Source organism: Zootoca vivipara, chromosome 2, assembly GCF_965207765.1.
Source record: "Zootoca vivipara chromosome 2, rZooViv2.hap1.1, whole genome shotgun sequence".
Taxonomy (NCBI): domain Eukaryota; kingdom Metazoa; phylum Chordata; class Lepidosauria; order Squamata; family Lacertidae; genus Zootoca; species Zootoca vivipara.
Window position 1 is genome coordinate 626,807 of NC_142584.1, and position 18,489 is coordinate 645,295.

The 18,489-nt window shown below is 45.2% G+C and overlaps 1 protein-coding gene across 2 annotated transcripts in view; it reads left to right on the forward strand.

The window, feature by feature from the left end:
* COLGALT1 (collagen beta(1-O)galactosyltransferase 1) overlaps nucleotides 1-17,384 on the forward strand; it is a 38,419-nt gene extending 21,035 nt beyond the window's left edge. The window contains exons 7-12 of one of the 2 annotated variants that reach the window (XR_009557235.2): nucleotides 4,866-4,942; nucleotides 5,652-5,758; nucleotides 6,509-6,641; nucleotides 11,410-11,537; nucleotides 12,095-13,271; nucleotides 14,182-17,384. Coding sequence is in view for 1 of the 2 variants with exons in the window: in XM_060272187.2 (XP_060128170.1) it covers nucleotides 4,866-4,942; nucleotides 5,652-5,758; nucleotides 6,509-6,641; nucleotides 11,410-11,537; nucleotides 12,095-12,301; nucleotides 14,182-14,449 (920 nt within the window). In the remaining variant the exon portion in view is untranslated. The remainder of the gene's footprint in view (nucleotides 1-4,865; nucleotides 4,943-5,651; nucleotides 5,759-6,508; nucleotides 6,642-11,409; nucleotides 11,538-12,094; nucleotides 13,272-14,181) is intronic. The other variant, XM_060272187.2, reaches the window with a different exon arrangement.
* The last annotated feature ends 1,105 nt before the right edge of the window (nucleotides 17,385-18,489 follow it).

Consider the following 18,489-nt stretch of genomic DNA (forward strand, 5'->3'; position numbering starts at 1 on the left):
TACAGGGAGCCACTGCAGAAAAGACCCTGTTCTTATGTGGCCACCATCCTCTCACAGAGGAGCACACGAAGAAGGGCCTCCAATGATAATCAGCAGGGCTTCCTTTTGCATAGGCATGCATAGGACCATGCTGCAAAAAGTGCCACTGAAATTGCAGGACTGCCCTGGCTCATGCTTTCTGCTTCTCCAGTTCAAGCCAGCCTGACCAGCCCCGCGTGGCCTGTGTGAAGCCTCTCAGAGCAGCCTCTGCCATCAATGGCGCTTGTGTGTAGCAGTTGCCCCTCCTTTGGGTTCTGGAGGTGTTTGCTGGACGCCGTCCCATGTGGATGATGCACAGTCACTCTTTGTACAGGGCTGCAGCTACATAAAGATCCTTTCACTAAATTCGACTGCCCTTAAAGGCAGAATGGTCACCTCTTTGAGAAGGTGACTGAGGTGGAAGGTAGGAGAGCTCCGTGTGCAACCCCCTTTTCATTAATAACTGCTTGTTTTTGCAAACCGAAAGGGCCATTCTGTGTGCTGACCTTCCCTTGGGAGATTTCTTCAAAGGCAAATTGCCTGTAAGTAGCAGATTGCTTGTGGGCTCAAAGAGCCCATTCAAGGGTGCTGCTTTTGAGGTGGACTGTGCCGCCTCAGAATGTACATGACTTGGCTGCCATGCCAAAAACCTTTCTGCATGTGGAAGGGTAGTGTGTTGGGGAGAATCATAGAATCATAGAGTTGGAAGAGACCACAAGGGCCATCCAGTCCAACCCCCTGCCAAGCAGGAAACACCATCAAAGCATTCCTGACATATGGCTGTCAAGCCTCCACTTAAAGCCCTCCAAAGAAGGAGACTCCACCATACTCCCTGGCAGCAAGTTCCACTGTCGAACAGCTCTTACTGTCAGGAAGTTCTTCCTAATGTTTAGGTGGAATCTTCTTTCTTGTAGTTTGAATCCATTGCTCCGTGTCCGCTTCTCTGGAGCAGCAGAAAACAACCTTTCTCCCTCCTCTATATCAGTGTTTCTCAACCAGTGTGCCTCCAGATGTTTTGGGACTACAACTCCCATCATTCCTGACCACTGGTCTTGCTAGCTAGGGATGATGGGAGTTGTAGTCCCAAAACATCTGGAGGCACACTGGTTGAGAAACACTGCTCTATATGACATCCTTTTATATATTTGAACATGGCTATCATAACCTTCTCTTCTCCAGGCTAAACATACCCAGCTCCCTAAGCCGTTCCTCATAAGGCATAGTTTCCAGGCCTTTGACCATTTTGGTTGCCCTCTTCTGGACACCTTCCAGCTTGTCAGTATCCTTGAACTGTGGTGCCCAGAACTGGACACAGTACTCCAGGTGAGGTCTGACCAGAGCAGAATACAGTGGTACTATTACTTCCCTTGATCTAGATGCTATACTCCTATTGATGCAGCCCAGAATTGCATTGGCTTTTTTAGCTGCTGCATCACACTGCTGACTCATGTCAAGTTTGTGGTCTACCAAGACTCCTAGATCCTTTTCACATGTACTACTCTCAAGCCAGGTGTCACCCATCCTGTATTTGTGCCTTTCATTTTTTTTTGCCCAGGTGTAGTACTTTACATTTCTCCTTCTTAAAATTCATCTGGTTTGCTTTGGCCCAGTTGTCTAAACTGTTACAGTCATTTTGAAGTGTGATCCTAAATTGATAGCAGCAGTGAGAAGTCAATCAAAACAAAAACTAAGAAGCAAATGGAAATGTTATGATGAATATATGAAAAAAAAATTACTCAAAGGATGATATGCTTTCATGCTTAGAATGAAAGATATGAAGTGACACAAGAGGATAAAATTGGAGATAAAGAGATATATATTTATAGGAATATATAGATAACAGAATTTACAGAATTAAATTCTGTTAGAAACAGAAGTCGAGTAGGTAGTGGAGGGAAGTCAGAGGGGGGGAATGGTGGAGGTTGGTATATTGCATTATGGTTGTTGTTGTTTTTTTGCTTGTATTATATTTTTTGTTGGTATGTTTATTTCATTTGAAATTAATGTATGAGATGGATTGTATTGATCATTACAATTAATAAAATTTATTTTAATTTTTTTAAAAAAGAAGAAGTGTGATCCTGTCCTCTGGGGTATTAGCCACTCCTTCCAATTTGGTGTCATCTGAAAATTTGCTCAGTATGCCCTCAAGCCCATCATCCAAGTCATTGATAAAGATGTTGAACAAGACTGGGCCCAAGACAGAACCCTGTGGCACCCCACTAGTCACTACTCTCCAGGATGAGGAGCCATTGATGAGCACCCTTTGGGTTCGGTCAGTAAGCCAGTTACAAATCCACTGAATGGTAGCATTGTCTAGCCTGCATTTTACCAGCTTCTTTACAAGAATATCATGGGGCACCTTGTCAAAGGCCTTGCTGAAATCAAGATAGGCTACATCCACAGCGTTCCTTTCTAGGTGCTCACAGACCGTTTGCTTAGAATCTTTCCTGGTATTGATGTCAGACTGACTTTAGCTTCTCAACATTTGCCCCTACCAGTGGAGTGGTGTTTGTTTCAGGCATGTTTCTGCTGCTATGGACAACTGGTTTTGGTTCTTTAAAGTTGCATCCTCTTTATGTTGAAACGTGGGGGTGGATTTTTGTTTTTTGTTTGGCAGAACAGAGCACTGGTCATTTCATGGGCAAAATAGCATTGCCAGGTGTCTAGGAGAAGCCCTCTAAAAACAAGACTTTGGAGAGTAAAGAGACATTCCTGCCCCCCCTACTCCCACCCAGCTTCTCCTTCAGATCTTTTCCTTCATCTCTTCTTCTTCTGTGCTTCCATGGAATGCAAATGTGCAAAAGCACATTCACGTAAGAAGCAGCCCTTGCCTTTGCTGCCAGGCACACTTTCGCCCTTGCAGATTAGAATAGAGAGACCCCTTGTGGAATGTATCTGTGAGGAGTGGGACAGTCAAGTCTGTTGAAAATAGTGGTTGAAAATGCTTGGGGGGGGGAAAGATTTTTCCTTTTTTTAAGGGAGAACTTGGAGTTATGCCATTGAAGGTTCTAGCCCACACTGAGAGCTAGCCTTGTGCCCAGACCCACTCGCCCGCCCTCCAGCAGATGGCCAAGGGCACATTTCAACTTAGCCATGAATCTGACTGGAAGATATTTGGGGCAATCTTGAACCCAAGCTACAGTGATAAAATATTGGCCAGGGGATGAGAAAAGAAAACCATGAAAAATCCTGCTACTGGAAGGATTTTTATTTATTTATTTTTTGACTACGTCAGACCAACACGGCTACCTACCTGTAACCATCCCCATATGTTTGTCATTTGCAGCCAGAGGCCAAGGAGCAGGGACTTTCTGAAATGTCCTTGCCTGGTTCCTGGAGATCTATTTACAAAGTTAGTGTAAACTCAGAGGTAGTGAGCTTTCTTCCTAGGGCTCCTGAGAAGTCAAAATTGCATTTTGCTAAGGCTAGACTGGCCCTCCAGATGTTGCTGAACTACAATTCCTCTCAGCCCCCTACCAGCACCGCCAGGGGTCAGGGATGAAGGGGATTTTAGCCCAGCCACATCTGGAGGGCCACAAGATCTCCACCCCTGGGCTAAGAAGACAATCCATTTTAAAAATCCACCTAGAAACCTCTTAGTGGTTCTCAGGGTGTGGCAAAGAGGAAGGCAAGTGTGGCAAGAAGATTCAAGGACAAACAAAGAAACAGTTAAACATTTCAGTATAGTATAGTATCAAAATATTTTTTGTAGCTATCTGTGCCTCTCTGTTTTTCTACAGTTCTCCGCAGCATATTGTTGTGAAGAGGGATTGTCAGCTCTGCCAAATATGAAAGATCAGAAAGGCTTCTTTGTGTTGATGAGGAGATGAGAGTTTGTTTGTATCAAATAAGATGTTGGGATATTTGTACTCCGTGCTGCAAAGCAGGAGAGAATACGAAGACGGTAATTGTCACATGAGAGTTCTGCCTTCAGTGTGAGAAAGGAACTCTGTGTTTATCTTCTTCTTCACGTGATGTTATTGTACTCACTTTACTTTCGCTTCTGTCTCTTGATGTGACTGGAAGCAAAGATGCCGAGCTCCAGATTTTACTTTGTACATAGCCCTTAAATAAAGTAGTAATAAGTTCTACTTTATGGCTCTCTTTATCTTTATCTACTTCACAGAGGGCAGTCGCATATCACATTGGCGTGCCTGGGGGCAGACTCACCGCTAGCCCTCGGCCAAAATGCCGACAGAGATGAGAGTTTGTTTGTATCAAATGAGATCTACTGTAAATAGGTTTACCAGGCAAAAGCAAGTTCACACCTCTCTTTGAGTTTGTATACATATATTTTGGGAATGATTTGTGTTCTTATGTGGCTGCATTTCTAGATGCCGCCTGATCATATTATAAAGTAGTTGTGTTCTATGTTGTAAATCATGCACTTTTTGTTTTCCAATGTATTTCTTACCAATAAAAAATGAGTGTGGTGTGAGTAATTTTTTCTCCTGAAAGTTTGGGAGACCCAGTACTCCAGGACTACGTGGTGCACTGGGGATTAATGGGGAACAATTCATGTATGTGCCTCCACATCGAAATTTAGAGTGCAGGTTTATTAATCTGGCTTGGAACTATCTTCACAGACCAGAGCAGTTCTTGGGGTATTCAGACTGGGAGTCTTTTCCAATCCTACTTGGAGATGGCAGGGACTGATCCTGGGGGTCTTCCGTGTGTCAGAAGCTCTGCCGCTGAACAATGGCCCTTCCCAGCATCTGACACAAGGCCAATAATCTGGGGGGAGCTTGTCATAAAATCCATCTCTGCTCTTGTTTTCCTTAAATAAAAACCTAGTGGCAGGTCACGTGACTCACCGCATGACCCAGTGTTTTCCTTCCCTACAGTTAAAAACCCTCCAGTGGAACCTTCTCAATACCTATCTGTGCCTCCCAAAATCCCAGACAAGATGGGATTTGATGAGGTGAGTAAAAACAAGCAGACCTGTGTGAATGTGCTTGAATGGCATAATCTGTCACAAGATTCAAGTAGAGCACAGAATTTCACTGACCCTTGATTGTCACCATCTTCACCATCATGTACATCTGCTTCCATGGGGTCTGGGCGATTTCCTTTGGGTTTGGGCTAGTTTGGGGGACTTTTTCATTGGCGGGCTGTGATGGTGCTGCCTTCTGAAAGCCAAGCTGCAGACTTCCCTAGTTCTCTGACTTCTGGAGCCTTCTTTGTTCAGCTCTGCAGACAGATCTTAGAGTGTAGTGCCATGGGGAAATATCTAGACATGGGACTCTACCTCTGCTCTGCCCTCCGAGAGAGCTGGTGCCAGAATCCCAAGGGGATGAGAGTAGACTGTACCACTTCAGACTACAGGTGTGTGGGGAGAAAGATCACCTTTTATAATGCCCCCTGCATAAAAGAACACTTCCTGCAAGCAAAATAACCCCAGCTTATTTCCTGCTTTGCTACTTGGCCATTTGCAGGGAGCTCAGCATCTTCTGCCTACAGTCTAAAGTGATGCAGAGTCCATTCTGACTCTCCTCACAGGTCCACTACCTCCTTTGGTTACCTGCACAGCTATGGCAAAGCCTGGGGTGCTGCTTTGTTCCCTCCTCTGCCTTTCTGCCATGATGGGCCATCGCTCTGCATTCTTGACGCTGCAATGCTTCCTTTCCCAGGTCTTCATGATTAACCTGAAGCGCCGGACCGACCGCCGGGAGCGGATGCTGCGGGCACTTTATGAGCAGGAGATAGACTGCAAAGTGGTTGAAGCTGTGGATGGCAAGTGAGTGCCCGCCTGGGACAAAGGCAAAAAGCCGCAGGGGGAGAAGGGTAGAATAGGGTGCTTGGCCTTAGCCATGTCAGTAGGCAGTATCCTGTGTACTTAGGGGCCCAATGGTGTTGTAGCGGAATGGGCTTATGCTCGCCATATCTAAAAGGAGGGGCTGTAGCTTAGGGTTGGGGCCCCTGCTTTGCATCCTGCAGAAGGTCTTAGATCTGCAGTCAAAAAGGCTCTCTGGCCGCAGGTATAATGTGAAGGGTCTTCTGCCTTGAGATCCCCAGCCAGTCGTGGCCAGAAAGGAAACTAATCTGCCCAAAGTCAGCACCCTGCGCCCTTTATCTTCCTTGTTTAATCTTCGCTTGCACAGAGCAAAAGATGAACAGTTGCCCTCAGACAGTTGTTGCCAAATTGCTCACAGAAAGTAAGAAATAATAGGGGAAGTGAAATCTTGCATTGGAGAAACTCCAGTGGCTGTTGAAAGAAGTAGGCAAGCTTTTGAGTTGCACACAACCCTGCTCCTTGGGCTTGACTGCTTTTCTGTTCTGTTCAGTGAAGAACTCTGTGATGGCTGGAAGCTTCTGCACCAACAGACGTTGATCCAGAGAAAGAGAATTGTTTTCTTCTTTCTGTTTTATTTTTCACCCTAGATCACATAGCCATATATCTTTGGCATGTATCTCTGCCGCTCTCTTCATGAATAGCTTGTGTTCTACTGACTGTCCTCCTTTATTCTTTCATTCCATCTGTCCTCAGAGCAATGAACACCAGCCAGGTGGAAGCGTTGGGCATTAAGATGTTGCCAGGTTACAAGGACCCATACCACGGGCGTCCACTCACCAAGGGGGAATTGGGTTGCTTCCTCAGCCACTATAAGATTTGGCAAGAGGTAAGTGACGCTCATCAAGGCATAGTCTGTCTTTTCAGGAGATTAGGTCATCTGTTCCCAGCCATGAAACTCTTTCAAAACAGCTGTATATGTGTGGTTCTGCACAAGCAGTTAAGGACTGCAGGACACAGTACTTGGCACAGAATCCAGTTTCCACAGAATCCCCTTTCATCGGGGGAGTAGGCAAGCTTTCAGTCCTCCTAGCTAGGCTTGAAAGTTTGTGGCTCATGGGGTTGAGAGATCTCTTCTGTAGGACAGGGATGAGGAACACGATGGGCTACAAGTCCCACAATCCATTTCCTCATGTTGACTGGGACTGCTGGGAATCTGGAGGGCCACAGGTTTCCCATTCCCACTATAAGATTTCCAGAAAGTTGGTGGGGCTTTTATACCACTCCATGCCTAATTTACATAATTTACACAGGTTGCAGAATTCTGCATTTTGTGTTGCAGAATGTGGGTTAATGTGACACAGGACTTCAGTGAGTGGATGTTTTAAAATGGTAGTTGGTAAACACAGTGCCTTCTCTGGCCTTCTTGCATACTGAAGAGCTCACATAAGTGGCATTCCATGGGGAGCCTATTGAATTCTGCAGATTAGCTTTCTAGAAATGAATAAGATCTGGAAACAGAAATGCTTTTCTATAGGTGCAGACATTGGTCTCCTCATCCCACGTGAGTAGACCAGTCACATCAAAGTGTCTGTGTAATTCAGGGCTCACTTTATTTTTGAAATGGTTGAAAATGGTTCAGTTTAGGCAACAATTGTATAATTGTATTATTGGCTCAAGATACAGAAAAATTAAATATAAAAGGAGATGAAGCAATGCGCATTGGACTAATTTCCATCAGTGGAGAAACATGGGGGCTTTAGTGTTACACAGAATTCCAGAGCTGGCCCTGTTGTGCTGGCACAAGTGGAGTGTTGACCTTATTTTGGCACAAGAGCCAGACTGTGTGGTCTTGCTTGCTTGCAGTCTTCCAAAGCAGCAAGAAGCCATCCCTTAGAACCGGATTTCACTGCATTTTTAGTATGTGCTGGGCCATGTTGGATTATTCCATCAGCCAGAATATGGAAAACATTCACGGTGTGATGATCTATATAATAATAATAATAATAATTTATACCCCACCCATCTGGCTGGGCTTCCCCAGCCACTCTGGGCGGCTTCCAACCGAATATTAAAACAGTACAGCATCAAACATTAAAAACTTCCCTAAACAGGGCCGCCTTCAGTTGTCTTCTAAAAGTAAAATAGTTGCTTATTGCCTTGACCTCTGCTGGGAGGGCGTTCCACAGGGCGGGTGCCACTACCGAGAAGGCCCTCTGCCTGGTTCCCTGTAACCTCACTTCTCGCAATGAGGGAACTGCCAGAAGGCCCTCGGGGCCGGATCTCAGTGTCCGGGCTGAATGGTGGGGGTGGAGACGCTCCTTCAGGTATACAGGAAAGGGACCTTTAGGGGATATTTGCCACTCAAAATCTGAATGCCAGTTTTGTTTCTCTGCCCTTACAGGGTGCTGTGGTGCTGAAAGACTGCAGAAAAGGAGTGCAGAAGGTGGCATTGAGAATACCATCCACCTTCTGAGAATACAAGCTTTGATTTTTTTAAAATAAAAAAGCAAGTTTCTAGACCAGCCTTCCCAGTCCTGGTGTCTTCTAGGTGTAGTGCTGATGGGACTGATCAGAGTTGAAGTATTGTGGAAATTTCTCAAGAAAAATATAGAATTAATGGAAATGGGAGAGAAGTTTATTAGAGGGATACAAGCAATATATGACTGTCAAAAGGCAAATTTGATAATTAATGGTGAATTGTCGGAAGCGTTTAAAATCGAAAAGGGAACCAGGCAAGGGTGTCCCCTTTCCCTGTTACTATTTATTCTAACTTTAGAAATCCTTAATCAAGAAATATGGGAGAATAAATAAATAAAAGGAATATCTGTGGGACATAAATCCTTTAAGATGAGAGCATTTGCCGATGATGTAGTCTTAATGGTGGAAGATCCAGAAACAAGTGTGAAAAAAATTCTAGAAAAAAATTGAATGTTATGGAAAAGTATCTGGTTTTAAACTTAACATGCATAAGACAAAATTAATGGTGAAAAATATGAATGAACAACAAAAAAATTTTTACAAGAAGAATCAGAATCTTTGCCTAAAATCAATGCCAAAAATGAAGAATATGGAGTAGATGATTCAGCAGGGGAAACACAGCCCAGAACAAGTAAGGAGGTAGTACAAGAATACTTGGCTAGTTTAGATGTATTCAAGTCTCCAGGGCCAGATAAACTACATCCAAGAGTATTAAAAGGACTGGCAGAGGTGATTTCCGAACCACTGGCAGTAATCTTTGAGAACTCCTAGAGAACAGGCGAAGTCCCAGCAGACTGGAGGAGGGCAAATGTTGTCCCTATTTTCAAAAAGGGGGGAAGAGAGGACCCAAACAATGACCGCCCAGTCAGCCTGACATCAATACCAGGAAAGATTCTAGAGCAGATCATTAAGCAAACGGTCTGTGAGCACCTAGAAAGGAACGCTGTGATCACTAAAAGTCAGCATGGGTTTCTGAAAAGTAGGTCATGTCAGACTAATCTGATCTCATTTTTTGACAGAATTACAAGCCTGGTAGATGAAGGGAACACTGTGGATATAGCCTATCTTGATTTCAGCAAGGCCTTTGACAAGGTGTCCCATGATATTCTTGTAAAGAAGCTGGTAAAATGCGGGCTAGACAATGCTACCATTCAGTGGATTTGTAACTGGCTTACTGACCGAACCCAAAGGGTGCTCATCAATGGCTCCTCTTCATCCTGGAGAGAAGTGACTAGTGGGGTGCCACAGGGTTCTGTCTTGGGCCCAGTCTTATTCAACATCTTTATCAATGACTTGGATGATGGGCTTGAGGGCATCCTGAGCAAGTTTGCAGATGACACCAAATTGGGAGGGGTGGCTAATACCCCAGAGGACAGGATCACACTTCAAAATGACCTTAACAGATTAGACAACTGGGCCAAAGCAAACAAGATGAATTTTAACAGGGAGAAATGTAAAGTACTACACTTGGGCAAAAAAAATGATAGGCACAAATACAGGATGGGTGACACCTGGCTTGAGAGCGTCCCCACCCCCATCGTTCTACCCGGACACTGAGGTCCAGCGCCGAGGGTTGTCTGGCGGTTCCCTCGCTACAAGAAGCCAAGTTACAGGGAACCAGGCAGAGGGCCTTCTCGGTAGTGGCACCCACCCTGTGGAATGCCCTCCCACTAGAGGTCAAAGAGAAACAACAATTACCAGACCTTTAGAAGGCATCTCAAGGCAGCCCTGTTTAGGGAAGCTTTTAATGTTTGATTTCTGTATTTTAATGTTTTGTTGGAAGCCGCCCAGAGTGGCTGGGGGAACCCGGCCAGATGGGCGGGGTATAAATAGTAAATTATTATTGTTGTTGTTGTTGTTGTTTTTATTATTACATGTGAAAAGGATCTAGGAGTCTTGGTAGACCACAAACTTGACATGAGTCAACAGTGTGATGCAGCAGCTAAAAAAGCCAATGCAATTCTGGGCTGCATCAATAGGAGTATAGCATCTAGAGCAAGGGAAGTAATAGTACCACTGGTCAGACCTCACCTGGAAGTACTGTGTGTGTCCAGTTCTGGCCACCACAGTTCAAGAAGGATACTGACAAGCTGGAAGGTGTCCAGAGGAGGGCAACCCAAATGGTCAAAGGCATGGAAACAATGCCTTTATGAGGAATGGCTTAGGGAGCTGGGTATGTTTAGCCTGGAGAAGAGAAGGTTAAGGGGTGATATGATAGCCATGTTCAAATATATAAAAGGATGTCATATAGAGGAGGGAGAAATGTTGTTTTCTGCTGCTCCCGAGAAGCTGACACGGAGCAATGGATTCAAACTACAAGAAAGAAGATTCCACCTAAACATTAGGAAGAACTTCCTGACAGTAAGAGCTGTTCAACAGTTGAATTTGCTGCCAAGGAGTGTGGTGGAGTCTCCTTCTTTGGAGGTCTTTAAGCAGAGGCCTGACAGCCATCTGTCAGGAATGCTTTGATGGTGTTTCCTGCTTGGCAGGGTGTTGGACTGGATGGCCCTTGTGGTCTCTTCCAACTCTATGATTCTATGATTCAGGTTTAGAAATGGTTAGCAAAACAAGGAATACATGAAGAGATTTTTTTTATATGCAACAGCCGCTGCAAGGTTACTGATTGCAAAAAATTGGAAATCAGAAGAAGTACCAACATTGAAAGATTGGCAACATAATTTTTTTGAAATAATTGAATTAGCAAAAATGACGGCAACAATTAGAATGCAATCTAATGAAAATTTCTAACAGGAATGGAATGTGTAGAAGAATACATGACCAAAAGATGCTCCAACAAGAATTTATTGATATGTATAGACTGATTTCACAAAGTTAAGTTAAGCAGATATATAAGAATGATTGTTTAATTATTAAGATACAGAAATACAATCTCAATAGGTATATGAATCATTATGTAAAGATTTCATATATGTATTGCAGCATTAAAAAGAAAGAAAGAAAGAGTTGAAGTCTCTGAAAGACAAAAGGCTGGGAAAGGCTGGTCCAGACCCAACAGAGCTACCAATTGCTGGGGTGTGTGTGTGTGTGTCATCTGTCGCCTGCATGACTTCTTGTCCCTCTATGTGGCCATCAAACTCAAGCCAAGCATTATGGCTTGAAATATTTCCATTAAATAAATGAATCAAGAAACAGTGAATTGTGCTGACTTTTGCCAGGTTGCTGAGAGAGGCCTGGAGAAGTCGGTGGTGTTTGAGGATGACCTGCGCTTCGAGATCTTTTTTAAGCGACGCATGATGAACCTCATCTATGACTTAGAAGAGGAGGGCCTGGACTGGGATTTGATGTAAGTACGGAAGTCTTGGCAAAAGCATCCTTCAGGGGGGAATCTTGTATGGCAGAGTTGAGCAACATTTTTGCTTCTGAGGAACTGCATGCCAGCAGGGAGTTAAGGGACCAGCAGCCTCCCTGCTCCCTTGGGTGGCCGTCTGTCATGGGTGCTTTAGTTGAGGTTCCTGCATTGCAGGAGGTTGGTCCCTCGAGGTCCCCTCCAACTCTTAAGATTCTATGAAAGCTGCTTTGCCGTTCACACTCATAGGCACCTCGTTCCCCCCATGACTTTCACTCCTGTTCACTTGCCTCACACACTCACACTTTCATCTCTGCAGCACTGTCTGCCAGGAACTCCAGTGAAGGTGAAATCACTCTCCCTGTTCTACAATTAGCAGCACAGGGACAGCAACCTTTTCCCTGCTGATGGCTGGTGGCTGAGCAGCCGGGGGGGGGGGGAGCGCCCTGGGGCTTGGTGGGCTGCATGGAGAACAATGGAGGTCTGCCTGCAGGCTGCCCCCATGTGATTCAAAGGGAAGAAGTGTCATGATCTCAATCTCTGCCTGCCTTTAGATACATTGGCCGGAAACGCATGCAAGTGGAGCATCGTGAGAAGGCTGTGCCCCGCGTCCGTAATCTGGTGGAAGCAGACTACTCCTACTGGACCCTGGCCTACGTTCTCTCCCTCCAGGGGGCCCAGAAGCTCCTGGACGCCCAGCCCCTCTCCAAGATGCTGCCTGTGGACGAGTTCCTACCTGTCATGTTTAACAAACACCCTGTGTAAGGTTGGGGCTTCAGGCTGCTGGGAGGGGAAGAGGGGCCTGTGGCCTTGGGATTATTAACACACCCTTGGCACATGAGATGTAGCTTCTTAAAAGAGGAAGATAGAGAGGAGTCCCTTGCTGTTTTCTCTTGGATAGAAGCTGTTGCCTTTCATCTGTCTCAAGACAATGGAAGTCAAATGGCCAGAGAATCACAGCGCCTGCAGAGTCTAGCTGCAGAGTCTGGTGACTTGTAACTGCTGCCTCCTGCATTGCTTTTGCTGCATTAGCAGCACCAAAGTGACCTCCCTGGGATGCAAACCTGGGCAGTGTGTATGGAGGTCCTGGGTTGCCCAGGCGACAAGACCTCCCCTCTTGGCCTTGCTGATGTGGTCCAAAGGAAAGCAGATCAAGATCTTTGGCACCAGCTGGGCTGCATTCGTTGCTGGAAGGAGGCGTACAAGGAGCCTCCAGTACACTCCACTCCAGATTTGCGTAGGGTTTACTCCTGAGCCTTTTCTTCTCCCAAATATGTATCACAACGCAGCAGGTAATAGTTGTAGGCCCTCCTGATTTACAGAAGGATTGTCAGTGGCAGGCTGTTGGGCCAGAAGGATGGCCCTCTCTGAGCTTCCTTCTACAGTCCTGTTGCACACCACCTCTTAAGTTTGGCACAGACCCCTTTGCTTTTGTCTCATCTGTACATTCTGTCCTGGCATGTATTTCTTGCTTGGAAAATGGTTTTTGCTCTCATGCTCCCTTGCCTTGTTCCAAGTTAGTTTCTATCTTCTCTGGCCATGCCACCTATCTGAAGCCAAGAACACTGGGCAGCTGAAGTGGATCTCCCTCAGTGTGGTTAGATCAGGGGTAGCCAACTCAAGAGGTTGCTGGACTGCAACTTCCCTTGGCCAGTCTGGCTGGGGGTGATGGGAGCCAGAGTCCAAGCATCTGAAGAGCAACTGGGCTAGGTGGCTGTACTCTTTGAGAAGGTAGGAATCAATTCTCTGTGGAATCCTACGTAGCTTTTGTCTCGGTAGCCTTCACTCTAAGTAGGGTTCACTGTCACTTCTAAACAATGTTCGAAACTCCCATTGTTCTGGGCACATTTTGAGATACAGAATTTCATCAGCGCAAGCAGTTTCTGAGCTCTGGGCACAGTACTGTGCCTAAGATTTCAGATTAAAACTGCAGAGTGGAAGGAAAGAAGGACCTTTTTCTGCCTCCCTCTTTCCAGCTACTCTCTGAACACTGGAGAAGAGACCCTCTTAAGACCCCCTCTTAAGGGGGGTGGACAGGGGAAGGGACTAGACCATGTGAAAAATGAACATAATATTTTAGCTGCGGTTCATTCATTTTCAGCTATGTATTCTTGTTATAAAAAAGCGCACCTAGACATTCTGTTGTTATGCCCATTGCCGAGGTTTGAGGTGTGATTTAGCTCCTAGCTTTCATATCACAGCTTCTAATAAGTTTGTGCTGGAAGAATCTAGAGTGAGTGTTGTATAATATAACAGCTGCCCGAGGAGCTGATTCTCTCACAGGAAGACAAGAATGTGACAAAATATCTAACACTGAGGAAACCAGGTCCATGTAAGCAAGATGAGTGAGGAAAGTTATATTGGCAGAAAATATTTCTACAGAACATATTTGTATTCATCGAGAAGTGAAATGATGAAGTTTCATCTTTCTAGCTCCTCAGAAACCTAAGACAAACTTGGGTAGTGAGGAGAAGGATACCATAAAGGCATCCCTTCCCCTCAAAGGGGGTTCATGGTTTGCCTCATGTAACCTCAGGAGTCGTATTTTTGTGCAGTTAGTTGTTTGACTGATTTACACATGTGGCAGAGATGTATCTCCAGAAGCAGCTCTTTTCATGTGGTGTTTGTTCTCCTCCTGCAGTTCTGAGTATATGGAGCACTTTGAGAACCGGAACTTGCTGGCCTTCTCTGTAGAACCGCTGCTGGTCTTCCCCACACACTACACAGGAGACGATGGTTACATCAGCGACACGGAAACTTCTGTGGTGTGGAACAATGAGAACGTCAAAACTGACTGGGACCGGGCCAAGTCCCAGAAGATGAAGGAACAGCAGGAGCTGAGCAATGAAGCAAAGAACTCTGATGTGCTCCAGTCCCCTCTGGACAGCACAGCCCGCGATGAACTATGACCCTGCCGGGCCACAGATGAAGGGGGCTGAGCAGGAGGGCATGGCATGGCATGGCATGGCATGGCATGGCTTTCCCCTTTCACAGGGTTTATGGGTCGCTTCCCTCACTTTTCACTGTGGGGTCCACATCTTTCATCACACCTTGTGGCAAAGCAATAATGGCAAGCTCCACTCCCTCTGCCATGGGGAGCCTGTGACAGAAATAATTTGGTTTGCTTAGCTGTGCCATCCCCCGCCTCTCCCACCCTCTGTTTTGGAAGTGGTGTGGGTGAGATCTTTCCATACTCAGTTGTGTAAGAGAAGTTTTATTCTTTGAAGAATTGGTACTGGCTTCTACAGGGAGCCCTATATCTTCTGGAAGGAGCGAGAGTGGTTAATCCTTGAAAAAGATGCAGGCCAGACTTGCAGACTACAGCACAATGATGCTCTGTGTCAGACAAACCACTTAGCTTCGTGTACATTTCAGACCTGTCCAGTTATTTTTATATATATATTTTTACTGGTGACAGTTTCTGATCTCATTTTTGTGGAATCCTGATTCCCCACCCCTCCCCTTTCTTTGTGCCTTGTCCGTGCTGAGATTGCAACAGCGGGTTTCGATGTGGAAAGTCAAAAATGTCCTTGTTTCCCTTGGGGTAATGAATGTTTTTCCTAGCATGTCTCTGCAGAGACACAAAGTGCCTTGGTAGGTTGTCGCTTTCACTCCCCAGTGGTCAGAGATGCATGATGGGAAGTGCCATCTGTTGTGACGTGGGGCTTGTGATTTCAGCTCGCTTGACATAATATGCTGGAGACAGTTCTCTAGTAACACTTCTTTATTAAAGCAAACAAGACTGAGCTCTGAGGAGAGGAAAGCTACTTTTATAGGGACGGGGGACTAGCTAGAAAGGGAGACATTTTGGAGGCAATCACAGTGCTGCCTTTTGGAGGAAACCAATAAGACAGAGGATCCAAATATAGCAGCTTAAATGAACCAATAGTAGCTGTACCTTCTGGAACCAAAAGGCAGTTACTTTATCCTAATGCAAATACAGACAATAATAATACAGATATAAAATCCTTTGACTCAATACACAACACCATCCATCGTGGGAGGCATGGCTCGAACCACATTTAACTTCATACAAGTATAAAGCATTGCCCTTCAACTTGTGGGACAGCATTTCAAGGTGGGTTGCGCCTGCAACACCCCACCATTATTATTTTTGTTTGTTTTTCAAGCCCAAATAAAAAATATGGGGCTGGGGAAGAGAGGGTAAGATATACCATAGTTAATTAAAATGAGACTCATGTTGCAGATTAGGGTTAGAAAGGTGGGCCCCAGATCTGAAGGCTGAAGACAGTCCAAGGGCTCCTGAAGTTTGGAGAATGTGCTGAGAAATTGGAACAGGTCCATGGGGTGAAGGAGAGGAGGGAGAGGCCTGCAAGGTAGTGTTAGCGATCCTGTAAGGAACATTGGAAGGTTCTAGAAGCCACAGCTCAAAGTCAGCCTTGTTGCAGTTTCACCCATCCTGGAGGGACATACAGTACCACCATGATACCCCTTTTGGTGATAGCAGAGGTGCCTCAGAAAGCATGGTTGTGGTTACCTTTGCTAGCAAGCACCACCCAACTCTGAAGCAGGTGGCGTGTGGTGCGTCATGTCAGCAGGTGGAGAGGGTTGCAGCTGGATGGGATGGGAGATCCCCAGCAGAGCTCTTCCATCACATCAGGATGGCGAGACTGGAGGTTCTGCCCCCAGACCTCTGTGTATTCACTTACTCACAAGATGCACAAAATCAAGACGATTCACAAAATCAAGTGCCTTGCAACTTCTTGCTACATGAGAATTTCCTTCACAGCCCTATAGTTAGCTGCATTCTCTCACTGCACCCTCCACTTCTCAGCAGAAGTTTTGCATCTGATACTCTCATCTTTCAGAGGTGTATATTCTTCAGCACATGGTATTTGAAACAACCTTGGACAACACATTTCTTCTGTTGATTGGAGTTGGATTAGCAGAACTACACCTGTGTTGCAATTTGAGCAGCTTTATTTAATATCTATATGCAGACTTGTGGTTGGTGTGATGTTGTATATAGGACACACATAATTTATGATGTGTGTCTGCACAGATGTTTCATTTGCAAAATGCAACAGATGTTGCTTGGAGAGGAAGGCAGTGATGGGATGGAGAAGAACCTCATACTGGTCTTTCCTCTTGAGTAATTTTGGATGGGGCAGTCTGTGCTGACCTCACCCTTGTGGCCAAAAAATGGAACCAGCCCAGAGGTAGAATGTGGTTTGTTGGGATCAAATGCAGTGACTTGATGCACAATTGGGTTGCAATCCACCAGCAAGTGGGCCATAAGCTTGTGTGCAGCTCCCATTAATTTCAGTAGGGGTTGAACAGAAGAATAGCAATAGATGGTACCCTTAAATAGTAATAATAAACCCTCAAATATGCAAGTGACTATTATGCCTGTTAAGCAAAAGCAGAAATGAAGCTGGCTAAGCAGAGATTCAAACCCAGTTCCTACAGGTCCAAGGGCAGCACCAGCCCAGTGTGATCAATCTTGTTGGTACCTGTTTACACCTTATTAGAATCGCCTTTCCTGGGTGAATCTCTAGTCCCCATGATGGTTGAATTGGGTTTGCAAATTGGATGTACCAGCACAGTAGGAGGCTAGAAAAATGGGCATAAGTAAATCTTTGCTTCCATTTTGCTGTTCATCTTAATGACATCTGATGTAGACCAAAGCTTTTTTTCAAGTTCTCATGTTTGAGGTGCAGAATCTTGAAGCAAGAGAACTAACACATCAGGGTTTTATTTTTGTGACCATGAAATTGATGCACAAGTTGTATTAATACAACTAAAGTAGAACTGTATGTTATTTGTTTCATCTCCTTTGAGCAATCACTACACTAAAATGATTTGGCTATTGTGTAGTCCCTATCTCTGCCTTTTCTTCATTATATGTCTGTGATGGTGATGAGATTTTTGGGGGGGTCATTATATATTGGTTACCTGGGAAAACCCCATAGAATTTCATGTTGCTTGTCCTCAGCATTCCAGAGTGATTTTTTAAAATTTTACAGCTTGTTGTATGTACCCACAAGTAGGCAATCTCAATCTAGCTGGTTGTTAGACTCATTTGTCTGTTCTACCACATTCCCATTAGATGCATGATTTTCAAACTTGTGTTTTGGGGTTCTTTTCAGCTTATCGGAGGTTCTTCCATCAGATGATCAGTCGTGGTGGACATATTTATTTGAAAGTCAGTTTGTCCAGCATCATTGGTCTTCTCTTGCAGTCTCTTGCCACAGGAGAGTGTTGGGTATGTTTTAGGCTACATGCTTAGTTCATGGCACTCGTGAGGTGCATCAGCATTGCTCAGCATGAATGAAGTGCAGGGATGAGGAATGTTGCTGGACTACAGTGCCCACCAGGCTGACTGTGGCGTTTGGAGAGCCATAGGTTCCCCATCATTAGCGTAGTCATTTGCGAGATGCTTCGGTTCACAAACAATGGAATTTGGAAAGAGTTAATTGAAGGTAAAAGGTTTGAAAATGCTGTATTAGATGCAGACGTGCCATGACCTGTTTTTCATTTTTGCTTTCAATGTTACATTATTAGCTCCATTAGAAAGAAGCAGCATCACACAGGGCCATACGGTGATCAGTGACTTGAGCAGAGACTCTCTTAGGTTTCAGGCTGCGCTCTTTGCCAGCCCTGCTTCCTGAGATCCTTTTTAACAGAGATGCTGGAGATTGAACCTGGGGGATCTCTGCAGGCAAAAGCCCCACTTTCCCATATGTGGAGGCAAGGATTCAATATTGTCACCTCTGCCTCCACCATCTGTTGAAGCCTACCCCAATCTGGTGCCATCCAGATGTGGCTGGTATTCAGCTCCTATCATCCCTGATCACAGGCCATGCTACCTGGGGCTTATGGAGAGTTTTAGTCCAAAATATCTGGAGAACACTAGATTATTGAAAGCTGGTCTGTTGCATGAGCTAAGCGTATATCATAGAACAGCTTTCCATCACGTTGCATCACG